Source organism: Eurypyga helias, unplaced genomic scaffold, assembly GCF_000690775.1.
Source record: "Eurypyga helias isolate BGI_N326 unplaced genomic scaffold, ASM69077v1 scaffold41168, whole genome shotgun sequence".
NCBI classification, from domain to species: Eukaryota; Metazoa; Chordata; class Aves; order Eurypygiformes; family Eurypygidae; genus Eurypyga; species Eurypyga helias.
The window spans coordinates 68,292-81,476 of NW_010268339.1; the positions used below are offsets into that span (position 1 = coordinate 68,292).

General features: G+C 37.0%; 1 protein-coding gene across 1 annotated transcript in view; it reads right to left on the bottom strand.

Annotated features, from left to right (window-relative positions):
- LRRC49 (leucine rich repeat containing 49) overlaps positions 1 to 12,692 on the bottom strand; it is a gene marked incomplete at its 5' end in the record, with an annotated part of 43,343 nt that extends 30,651 nt beyond the window's left edge. Inside the window, 7 exons of the mRNA XM_010157717.1 lie at positions 863 to 1,006; positions 6,812 to 6,878; positions 8,443 to 8,646; positions 9,639 to 9,738; positions 11,135 to 11,332; positions 12,021 to 12,108; positions 12,630 to 12,692. Of these exons, the coding sequence (XP_010156019.1) occupies positions 863 to 1,006; positions 6,812 to 6,878; positions 8,443 to 8,646; positions 9,639 to 9,738; positions 11,135 to 11,332; positions 12,021 to 12,108; positions 12,630 to 12,692 (864 nt within the window). The remainder of the gene's footprint in view (positions 1 to 862; positions 1,007 to 6,811; positions 6,879 to 8,442; positions 8,647 to 9,638; positions 9,739 to 11,134; positions 11,333 to 12,020; positions 12,109 to 12,629) is intronic.
- Positions 12,693 to 13,185: the final 493 nt, after the last annotated feature.

Here is a 13,185-nt window from a genome sequence, read left to right on the forward strand (position 1 = left end):
GAGAAAGTATGAACCTGAGAGGAGTGAAAAGACAGCAGCTACAAGGAAGTAAGAGAATTCTAGGTAACATCCCTGATGTAGAGGGAAGGTACTGTAAGAAATACCTTATTTTTCAAAAGTACAAATGATTCATACATGGAAAGTAGCAGAAATTGGAGAAAGGAAAGGCTTAGCAGCCATAGCAAACGAAGAACTAAAAGAATTATAAGGGCCAGAAAAATATGCCTATTTAAGTAGACTTAGTTCATTATCTTAAAAAGGTGTATATTCAAATAATCCACATGCCATACCTAAACTACAACTCAAACTGCAAAGTGAAAAGCTTTGTATTTTAGAACAAAAAAGACTTACACTGCTAAGTTAAAGCTTCAATTGAGAAATTCACTTTTAATATCAATACCTATTTTCTCTGCATTTGCCTCAAATATTCATAAAGAGTTGAAATTTAAGATGGTTTTGCTGCTTAGTTAAGCGACAGAAATTGAGAGGGTTATGTTTCTAGGAAGCAAGCTTGTAGGGAAGAAAATTCTAAATTTTGTATGATAGAACCACAAAGTTGCTTCAGAATCTTTTATCATGTCCCCCCTGGAGAACCACCACGAGCTATCAAGATTTGAATCACTGAAAGTCACCACCTTTAAACAAAGTAACACCAAACAGAATTGCTGTTTGTTTAGGTTGTAACTATTGCAGGAGAACAGGATAAGCAACACAATACGGAAAAACACAAAATTCACAAATCTGAAAGTGCATGCTGATATGGTTTAAACAAGTTAGAGCAGTAGTACATTTTGTTAAAAATAAAGAAAAAAGAAAAAAGAAACTCAAAAGAAGATAGAAAGACACGAGTTTTGTTCCTTACTATAGCAGAGACTTGGTTATGACGCAGGTTGAGCTCTGCGAGTGAATCCAGTCCGTTCAGGTTTTCTACAATTGTTAGTAGGTTTCTGGCAAGGTTTAACACTCTCAGTTCACTCAAATGACTGATGTTTTCAATTTTAGTAATCTGTGAAAAGAGGTGTAATTATAAACATGCATACTGTGTTTTATATAGATATACAATAGATACAAGTGGCACGTACATTTTTTAAAACATGAACAATCAGCCTAATACAACGGTGTACTCCTTGGGTATTTTTCTAAACCATGATAATCGTGTCAGAAATTGCTGAAAACCAGTTACAGTCTGTTAAAGATTAAGTACTAGTATTCACTTTACTATCATCTTGCTAGTTATACTGCAGTAACATCAATCAACACCTCCTTCCTTACCATCAGAAATTTGGTTATTCTAACCTCAAAGACACTGTAAAACTAAGATAACCTTAATGATGTCACAGTACACCAAAATAGGGGAGTTCCATGCAGTCGATCCTTAACTTCTCTGCAAAGGCACTCAAACACATATCCAAATCTCCTGGTTCCTATGCTACAAGAACATGTAGCATCCTATCTCCCTCCCGTCACAGAACTCTGCACCAACTTCCCTTCATGCCTCTGAAAAAGCCAGCAGCAGCGTTCACAGCACTGTGCGCAGGAGCTCCACGGAGACTTTCCAGCAGGTCATGATGACAGGAACCTGCTGTGACTCAGGGACAAGGAGCAGCCATAGCCCACTGGAGAAGTAAGCAATTATTCCAAAATTGGAATTTGTCAGGAAGTTTTACAAGCAGGTAATTGCTGGAATCAGTAAGACATACTCAAAAATTAGAAAAGAAAGCAGCAGCATCCTTAGTTTAGATACGCAGCACATTTGCTTGACAGTCCCCAGCACTTCTTGAGCAACTCATGGCTCCCTGTGATTAGAAAGTGGAGGGATCAAACAAAGCGACTAAACTACAATAAACAGGCAGCTGCCCAAGGTTTGTTATTATATTTAATACCTTAAAGATTCAGGTGATATTGACCCCAAAATTTTTTTTAATCAATTCAGTAAAAAAGCTACTGTTCCTTAATTTTATTTCTCACTTCTAGAAATGCAACCATGTTTTAAAAAGGCAATTTTTTCTCTGCTGACACAATCTGGGTTCATTTTCTGCTACTTATATTTCTCAGAGTGATCCACTCAAGGATCTCTATCCAGATATTTACTTCTCATAACAGTCTGGGATCTGTCCTCCAGCATCTAATCCACACGTTTATGCAGGACCGGCATACAGCAACGCATCATGGAGCAGACAAGGTCCTGCCAACTGCGCAGGGGGATATTCCTATCAGTCTTACTGAAACCCATGCTATACGGCAGGAGGGCGGCAGCAGGTTTTCTGCAGAAAAAGACTTCAGCCTTGGGCCACGTGTGGCTGTGCACCACGCAATATGGATTCCCTTCCCATCAGAACGATCATCTGCTGGAGCACTGTAAGCTCCCCCCAATGCCCATGTGATATTCCTGCTCAAAGCTGCCAACCTCAGGTAGATGCAGGCAAGCAAGATCACAACGGGTGTCGCACACCTTCCCAGCAATAATGAACTTTCTGATGCCTCAGACCAGTACAAATCTGGCCGTGCCAATTTCCAGAAAGTGTCTAGCAGCTCCTGGGAGAAGAGGTAAGGTAGCTGTTACTTAACAGTTGGAGAACAAACCTTGGTATTTTTCATACATACACACATGTACCTACACATGTATGTATATATTTATAAGTCTGTGACATATGACTTGAATAGGCTGCTATAAAAAGCATTTCAGCAATTTTTCCATTAAAAAGCATACAAAAGTAAATGGCAAAAACAATCTTAAAGCAGGTTTTTGATTCAACTGCTAATTAAACTACTATGCCTCTTCCATTTGTGTATTATATGCAGAAAATAAGAAATTATCAGCACACAAAAATGTTACAGCAAAGGGAACAGAAAATATCACTTTGGAGAACAATATGCTTAGACTGAAAGACCTGTAAAAGCAAAGCCAAGAGCAGATGGTTGGCACGAAGAGCACAGACCTCTGCAGATGCCTGCTTCGCTAGAATTATAGCGTGCCGCAAGGCAGAACACGGATCCTGGCATTTTACGGCAACGGCAAGAGAAAGACTTCAGCGCCAATGCAGAGAGATACTCTTCATCACTCCGCTGAGTTTTAAGCTCAGCTCTACCAGATTTTTTGTCTCAGTTGTGCAGGCATATCTGAAGGTACACCACCTTTTAGTATGTACTATCAGGTGCCGATTTGATAACGAGCAGATATCACCTCTTTTTAGATGACTCAGATATTATTTGTTTTACTAAAAAAAGATATATATATCTGACTGTTTTCTATTAATTATAAATAAAGGATTATTCTTAACCATTTCGGTTGCTTTTTCAAATACGTAAGAAAGAACTTACTTGTGAACACTTAACAAAACCCCTACTCTACTTCCTTGTTTGTTTTTATTTTTGAATATTTAGCTAAAAATAGATTTTTATTTCAGAAGAGATAGTTATGCACCACATAAATCACTCATCAATAATCAAACTGCACAGAAGTTGCATCTTTTAACCCGCACTCACAAGATTGAGAAGTCCATGTGTGAAAAATCAAGTTGCCTTTTTTTTTTCTTTTACTTGTATCCTCAGACTTTTGGCAAGGAAAATGCTTTACAGAGTTAAACAGACAACAGAAGATAACTCTAATGACCTTCTAAATATTTACACATTATAGAACAAATTTAATTCTAAATAAAGTTAGTGTGAAATTCCAGTTCAACCTGACTCAACTGTAACACATCAGTTCACTAAAAGACAAAAGTCCATTTTAACCCTACCTAAAATAAAAAGGTATTGAGGAAATTTACATGGAACATAAATCATTTATACTATTTACCTTGACAGCAAGGATCAAGCCACCAACCAGCATTCTCAACATAAACTATTCAGGGTGCTTGGAAGCCCACTAATTAGAAATTAAATGTTTAGCTCAAAATTAAATATAAGTTGTAGTGCATTTAATGTACCACACACACAGTCATGTGCAGAGCGTCTGAATGATTTGACATTATATGTCCATATTGGCATGTTAATAGCCACAGAGTCTCTACATCAAAATTTAATTACATGTTATTAAGATGTTATATTTTTTTACAGATTTGTACTGGGCAATATTAAAATCAAGAGCCTTACTAAATCACTATGAAAGCAGGCAAAGAGTAGTACTATGACAAGGGAGTTCATATTTTGTCTTTTTTGTGAAGTGTAGGCACTGAGTGAGCAAGGGATTACATTGGTTTGGGGTTGGGGTTTTTTAACCTTCTTTTGGATATTTATTATATGAAGGAATTTTCTTTAATTAGTAATGCTTTTAAAAGCTTGATTTGGAAAAGAAAGAAATCATGTAAGATCTATCATTAAGCACTGTGGAATACTCTACCTCAATGTTTAGAGCACATCCAGTTCCTGGTACATTTCTGACTTGGGCAGGAGAAGTCTCAAGGTTTAGACCAAATCATATTATCCCAAAAAAAACCCAGGACCCAAATAAGTCAAAATATTTTCCCAAAAGTGAACAAAAATGAGTTTTTCCTCCTTCTGTTTTTCCTCACCTCCAACCTCTTGGAAACATTCCAGTCTCAGTAGTTTCACAATCTGCATTCCATCTATGGGATCGATTTACACCCCAAGAGAGAGGGAAGGAGGGACGAAGACTAAAACAGGAATCTAGCTTTCTTCTTAACTGCTACTACACCATGAACGTTAACAAAAGCCTACAATTCCTAGCTAGGCTCTAACATAATTTTTGAAAAATAAGATTAACAACATTGATACTCTGGCCATATCCTATCTGAGTATTTATATTCTGCATCTACTGACTGACTGCGAGATTTCTTATTTACAAGTACTGCATACAGTGAGAGTTAACATTTTTTGTTAGTCTAATGCATTTTAACACCTTTACTATAATTTATCTACTAGATTTAATTGTTAAATAATCTTCTGGGATCAGAGGTGACATGAGAGATACTGCACATTGTTAGCAGTAGCTCTGAACACCAAAAAAATTAAAATCAGTGCAAGGACCCTAGAATATTCCCATATAAACTACTGAAGTAGGAATGAATACTATTTGGGCAGATATTATTTCACAGATATTACACATAAGATATTTTAGTATTTCACTGTACATACGTCCTATAACGTATACAGAACACCAAAGGGAAAAAAACGGTAGTTAAAAGAGTAATATGTTTTTCTTGCCAGATATGTGAGCACCTTCAGTGTCCTCAGAAAGAGCTGTGGAATATCCCATTCACTGAAGAGTCAGTCTGGTAAAATGACTTGCCAAAGGCACCAGGAGGATTTACTGGATTTTACTATATCTTGCTACATTGAATTTTATGGGTTTTATTTAATGACATCAGAGAAGCCAAATCATGAAAATAAAGACTATGGAAAAACTCTGTTTCGTATCACAACTCAGTTAGAAGCAGTAATACTACTGCATCAATTTATATTCCAGAGTATATTGTAGTAATAATATTATGGTTGCCAGGCAATACCATTTAAATGGTACCATTTCACATATATGACTCTTCTTGCCTACTGAAGAGGCTACAGGCATGTTAAATCACCTCCTGGAATGGTCTGTCTGACTACAGGGGAAAGCTAGTACCACCAGAAGCACTGAATGCAAGTTAACTCATCTCCCAGTTAGCTAGTCCTCTGCACTGATGAGGACTGCTCACCAGACAGTCTCCCCTTTACAGCAGAGACTCCACCAGAGCCCCGACATCCTTTGGTCCATCACTTTCCCAGGGACTGAGGTGAAGCTGTCTGGTTCCATAGCATCTGACATACACTCATTTACGGCTCACCCCTGTTTTAGGCCAACTACAGTCCATGCAACAACGCGTTTACTGAGCAGACAGCATCCAGGCAAAAATTCCATCCAAGCTTTGGCTTATCAATAGCTTTCTTGAAAGAATCTACAGTTTCTTCCTGCAGAGTACCAAAACCCCTCCTAGTAACTTAACTACAACGACAGGTTTTGTAATAAGATAACATTTTCTTCAAAAACACAAAGGTAAGTTTTTAAATTACTACAATCAAAAAAGCAAATGCAAAGCCAAGTGGGCACATCTGAGCAGTGCCTTTAGCAACATGAATTTTGCACTGTGGCACAGGAATATCACATTAAGAAAATCCTGAAAATATTCCTGGCAACAGTATACAGATGATACCCCAGACAGTTGGGTTTTCTAGAAAATAGCTTTTTATTATATCCAGCGCTCTCGTAATACGCCTTGCTGCTTCTGTCACACACATTAAACTACAGTCTCCCTCTTACATGTACTACAGCTAAAAGTCATGCACCACTTGAAACGACTGCTTTGTCTGAAAGTGAGGAAACTGAAGAGACATGAAGTGACTTAAGTCCATTCAGAAGCACGAGTCAATCAAGAGCTTGGACCCATCCTGCCTTTTCCCTTACAAATTTAAAGACTTCTACAGATATGTAAGGGATCTCATTTAGTAAGATCGCCAATAGTAGACACAACAATCAGTAGGACCTTAAATTCTCCTGTGAATTTAAGGCTGTGTCACTCCACCACAACTACTTATGCTAGATTACTGCTCTGTAGACGTGAGTGCTATTATATTTAGTTGACTCAGCATTTTAATGATGAACTTTCTGAAAGTACAATGCTGAAAATACAAGAGAGTAGATATCAAGGTTCGAAATAACACAATACCACCTTTTATTGATTTACTGATTTCTGTGACCTCAAGAGGGGCAACATTTGCTACCAGTTCCCTTCAAAAAGCAATGGTTTGGTAAAATACCCAGGAAACACATGATGTCTACACAGGAAATGTAAATAATCAAGTTATTGTACTGTACCTGATTTCCATGAAGATCTAAAACATCAAGATGTTTTAGGTTCTCCAGATTTGAGATCTTCTTTATTCTGAAAGATTTCAGTTATGACAAAAATCATTTTTCACATTAGATATATTAGCTGGAAAATGAAAGATAATTTTTTTTTTTTTTACATTGTTCAGGACTTGGGTTTTTTCTGTTACTCTTGGTAGGCAAGAACAAATGGCTATGTTATAAAAACTATGTCCTAGACTGTCACCTTCCTTTCTGACGGACAACGCAATAGCAGCAGTATGTACATGGCTCTTCTAGGAAGAGGAAAAAGGGGAAGAATACTTGCACTACTAGAAAACAAAGTCAACAACCAACCTATCCAAGTGCCTAAATAATAAAAACCCCACATTATTACTGGCAAATAACAGTTGAAAGAAATAGTATAGTGACACAGGCTTTTGAGAACTTGTTAGGAGAACAGCAAATTAAAAAAAACCCTAAAGAGCCACTGGCCCTTTCTAGACAATATAGATCTCTAGATTTAGCAGTACTTCACCTCCTGTACAACTTCGTCCTGACCTACCTTCTCACACTCCAAACCTAGGTTATTCTATACTCAACAGCATCATCTACTGGCTGATGGTAAACATCACATGTTACACACTTGCTTCAAGAATAATCAAAGATCACATACAGATCAAGCTGAAAACAAGTTGCTAGCAGCTATATCTGACTTGGGATCCTTTATGAGCATGTCTTGTCCTAACTACCTCCAAACCACACTATTACATAAACAAACCCTACAGCATTCAATGTAGTTATGATTTGGAAAATAATTCCTTAAAGCACCTTCAAGTTATTGTTCCCATGTCCGAATATGTTGCTATAAACAAAATTAATTTCTACAGGTGAGATTTTTAATATAAAAGCTATAAGCTCTAGTAACATACTGCACTATTTAAAGTTGTCAGTTTTGAATACAGGCTGATTTATGAGATGCATTCTTTGTAATCTGCACATTTTTCCTTTCCTGAATATAAAAAAAATAAGGAAACTGAACAAAAGGAGAGCACAATCTTTCCACGTGTGAGCAATTCCACAGATATTTCTGTTACATTATTAGAATTAAAAGGGTACAGGATTTGAAGTGTATTTTTACAAAGTAATACAACTAGCAAGTTGTATCTCCCAACAGAATAGAATCAATAAATAAGCAATAAAATCCATGATACAGCTGTCTGATTATTTTTTCCCAGATAATACATGAGGCAGAAATAGAAATACTTTGTAGAGGTTATAAAGAATCAATGAATACTTTAAGTGACATGAAAAAGATACTCCATAACTCACACAAATCTAAGAGCCAATCAGAACACAATATTAAATGGAAACACATAACACACTTCAGGACTATTGCTAAAATTTACCTAAGAAATTAACTTTCCGAAAAACATTATGAGCAAAACCCACGTGCTTCCTCAGTGGGATCCCTAACACGTAACTATTGTTAGGGACCAGCTCACTGGTCTCACAGCCAACACGACAATCTGAAAACTCCGTGAGTAACAGAGACAACAGTCAAGTCAGACAGAGTAACAGGTCACAGCTGTTACACCATAAAGAAGTGGGGTGCTTAAAGTTAGTTTTATTATTTTTACCTGTTCTTTCCCAACAGAAGGACTCTTAGGGACCTCAGAGTTGAAAGCCCGCTTATTTCCTCTATCTGATTATCGTATAAATCTAAGAAAACAAGATGCTGCAGATTCGAAATATTTTGGATCCGGGTTATAAAGTTATGCTGGAAATTCAAAAGGCGAAGGTGATCTTCCCCATCAATAACTGGGCACACTGTCAGCTTTTGCCTGGAAGTAAAAAGAAACAAAACAACTAAGTATACAAATATAAGTAACAAATTAGTAACCCACCTTCTACTCACCCACTCTGACTAAGCTGAGGAAAGTATATTATATTGATTAAGGTAATTAGCTTTGTTAATTAAGCTCTGTAAACAAAGCAGTAACTCCTTACTATTAAAAAAAAAAATCAGCATGAAAATATAGCAGTAACTATTCCAAAATTCACTGAAAGTCTGTCCTCTTAATCAGAGATTTGCTTGTTACACGGAAACTACATGGAAGTTGTGTTGTGACCACATTAAAGTCTCAGACACAGCCTACCAATTTCTTAAGTTGTTTCACCAGATACCACATAAGCAGACTGTTTATATCAAAATTCTAAGTGTTCTATGGCCATGCAATTTTTCTTTGGTATATGAAACTTTACATTTGAAATATTAACACATGAAATAAGTGTTTACATGGAAAGTAAAAATATATATGATACACTGCAGAAAATGGCTACTGTTATTTTAGGATTATTCCAGGAATCCTACTGACCTGGCAAAACTTTTTGGACCACATGAACACCCACAAGAAAAAACAAACAGTTGCAATTAAATGTCTTTCAGATAAAACTTCACTTTTGTGTCCTGCTTAGGGAAGTTAAAAAAAAAGGCCATTCTACAGTTAACGCATCAGATGAGAACTAATGGAGACACAGACTCTTTCTATAGATTATGTGCATGGCCTTGCATCCAAATCTTAAGCTAGGTCCTTAGTTTACAAGGAAAAGCCCTAAGTGCCTTGGATGACTGCTGTACGGATAAATTCCTCACAAGAATGCTCATACAGAACCCCTCTATGTGGCAGCTGTTCTCTCAAAACCACATACACAAAACCCAACCAAACCCACCACTCATACCACTGCCCACTGACATTCCCGGGATGCTCATCACTTTGGGCCGTCACACACAGGAGTTGCAAGCTCTGGTGTGCACACTCCATAGCCTTCTCACCTTTCCAGGGTAAGTCTGTCAGAGTTCAGTATCTTTTCTTCAGCAGTACGTTGCAATACAGGAAATGTTGTTAATGAACTGCTCCCAAAGCTTGTGTTATCTATCAAAAAATCATACAGAGAATGTAGCAACTACTTGTAAAAGCATTTAATTTACTACAGATCATAAAAGCAGAATTTTCTCTCTTTTCAGAAGTTAAGAATTTCACAGTACATGAAAGTGCATTTTGCCTCCATTCAATACTTCAGTTTTCTTTCTTGGCAATTTTTTGTTTACAGCCATAACCCTCTACATCCTCTTTCCAAAGTACCTCCACTTGTTTTGTTTCTGAGAGATTTTTAACAGCAATTGGTTATAAGCAGATATCTTGCAGATACTCTGGTTTTGATAGAATTACCCAATGATGTTTTAAGGCAAGGTTGTATAATTGTTTCCCAATTTCAGTATCTGAACTTAAAGAAGATGTTATCTAACTTCAGATGAATTTTAAAGACACAGATTGTATGTTATCAGAACTAGAAACTAGGGCTCCAAAACATTCTAACAGTCCCACAGAAACCACAAACACAAAGCCTTTTAAAGGTAAGTGCATGCAATACCTAGTAAGCACTGGTATTATATTTCACTCCATTATCAAGAAAGAAACAGGCAGCCCTTTAAAATATATTTACAGAGCTATTCATTTTTACTCATTTTATTAACATAAGGGGGAAGAGGGAGGATGACTAAAAATACCTGCTAAATAAATCAACAAATGTGTTCTGCAGGCTTTGACTTATCTGGAAAACAATCCACTGAAAAATATGGGTCAAAAATAGATCACTGTGCATGCCTACTGCTACAAGAATATAGGTTCAACTTCTATGTGTTTGCCCTTATTTTTTTTCCTTCCTTCAAATAAATCAAATACATTAATGGGAAAACTATTAATGCTCCAATAAACAAAGATTAATTGCTTTACTACTATAGAGAGTGAGTCCACTGTTGTCTAAACTATGCCATCAGAAGAGACACCTAGGTAAGTAAAATAACTTGTGTGTGTGAATCTTTTCAGTGCTACTCTATCACTAGATACTCTACCTCAGTGTAGCAACCAACATTCTCTATGTATCCTTCAAAGTGAAGTGGAAAAAAAAAAAAACCCACATTCAGACCAAAAAAATTTCAATTAACATTGTTGCGAAATATTAAATTAGTTGTGTCTCAGTCTTTTAAGCCAACAAATGTAAGACCAGAAACTTAAAAATTGTTCTGACCCATGCCATCATGACAGTACGGTGACTTTTTTTGGTTTAATATCATCCTCCTAAGGACATGTAAAAGATCCCTATTACTGCCATTTTGTTGAAGAAAGGTATATAAAAAGCCTATATTTAAATGCCTATATTATATTTTGGAAATGCAGTGGCTTCCTGACAATGATCTATTGAACTCCCTTAATACCCAAAGGGAACAGTTGGCACCACTTGCTGTTCAGTCAGGTATTTCCCTGTTACCTGAAGCATGTGAACTAATATTGTGGCTGCTTTGTCGGGACCTGGACTTTGTAGGTGTGTGAATAGAAGAGTCGCCAAATCCTGATAAAGAACCTGTGTTCTGCTTCAACTCCAAACCAGAAAGTTCCGTCAGACTGGATGGTACTGGAAGATATATCTGCTTATTACGCACCAAAGGACTCAATACTCTTTGGTCTCCTGTGGGGGGAACAAAACAAGAATTTACCCTATAATAAATCGCACAATATCCCTAAAAATCAACCTATTCTGAACAGCTGTGGACCTTTTATTTTTTTGTCAAAATAGGTAAAGAACTGCCATAATAATGAAACTCATCTCCTATCCTAACCAATCAACTGTTTTTATATGACAGGCAACCAGCAGCAAGAAGTGTGGCAAGAAATGTGTTTCAAGGCTTCTCCATAGTTAGCAGTGGTTATCACCACGTATCTTGTTTTTCAGAGGCAAAAGCACACAAGTGCAATATGAAAACTCTCCATATCAGGGTTCTGAAGTAGAAATTAATTTTGTCTAAATACATTGAAGTGTTAAACATCCAATATAAGGTTACCACAGAAAATTGCATTTCGTCTGAGGCATGGCGCATAGTAGAGCACTTGATAGACTGTGGGTTTGTAGGTATAAGAAAGGATGTTCTTCCATGGATGGAACAAGGGGCAAAAAGTGATGGCAAAATCCACCTGTGCTAGGCAGTAGAAGGATCGCAGGTTCAGGTTGTGATGCAGCAGTAATTACACTGAATTACTGTAGCCAGTTAGGAAAAAGCTGTCACTCTTACACGTGCCAACCATAATACTGCCCTACTTTACTGTTCTATTAATAAAAGAGATACAAAAGAAACAATCCAAATCCTAGTGATTATCACCTTGCCTTCCTGAATAGTTCTTTTCCAGATCATGCTGCAGAAGCCTATTGTGGAAAGATGACTGTTCTTTGTTGATTCTGAATTCAAACTGTAACACAATATGTAAGACAAATGTTAAAGTTTTCAAATGCAAATAACATTTTTACAGAAACACAACCTTAGTAACAACTACAGTTTTCAGGAAACTCTGCAAGTGCTTTAAAGAAATTAAATAATTACTTCAATTAAAAAACCCCTATTCATTCTATTCAATACTATGACTAAAATTTCACTTTTGGAAACCAAAGTGAAAATACACTTTACCAGCACATTCATCTGCAGTTGACTAAATAAGGAAAAAACAAAAACCCCAGCCACTGAAGAAGTACAGATGGAAGTGTAAGCAATCATACACACATAAAGTTTATACCAGGCTATAGTACATCCTCACAGTTTTACTACATGCCTCATTAATAGGATGAGATAAATTGCCAACAGATTCTCATATGCATCAGATATTATTAAACATATTACTTCCGAAAAGGCAATTCCTGTCAGAAACCATACAAATTTAGCTGCACCATACACCTGCATTAACTAATTAACTATTAATGAAAAGGAGATAATTACTGGTTTGCTTTTATCTGGTATTGAGGAGGTGTGGATAACCAGCTGAAGGCCACAATTATTAACCTGTAAGTTGAAAGAAAAAGGAGTATTACATTTTTCAAAAATGCCTATTAACACAAAACGCCGAATGCGACTTTTAATACATAAAGCTATCTTCCACAGAAAAATCTACCAAGAAAGGAACTAATTTGTGGAACTATTATGAAGAACACATCACAGCACTAACAGGAAGCAATTTATAGTTTTTAAAAATCCCACTGCTCTTGGTTTTAAAAACACACCGAAAGCATGACTTCCATGGGGATGCTCTCCTCACTGGAAAGAAAACAGGTGCTTCCACCGTGGCATGAGAGCTGATTTTTGTCAGGTAAAACGCGCTGGTATTTTAACTAGATTTATGACCAAACACTGCCCCTACCTGCTAAATAACCAAGACGTTCGGCAGAACGACTGAACCAAACGGATCACAGATCTATTCCCAGGCACGTAGCAGGAGGCATCCGCGCCCAAGGCCCTCGGCCCCTCTGCCCAGCGCGGCGGGTCCCGCTCGGCCCCT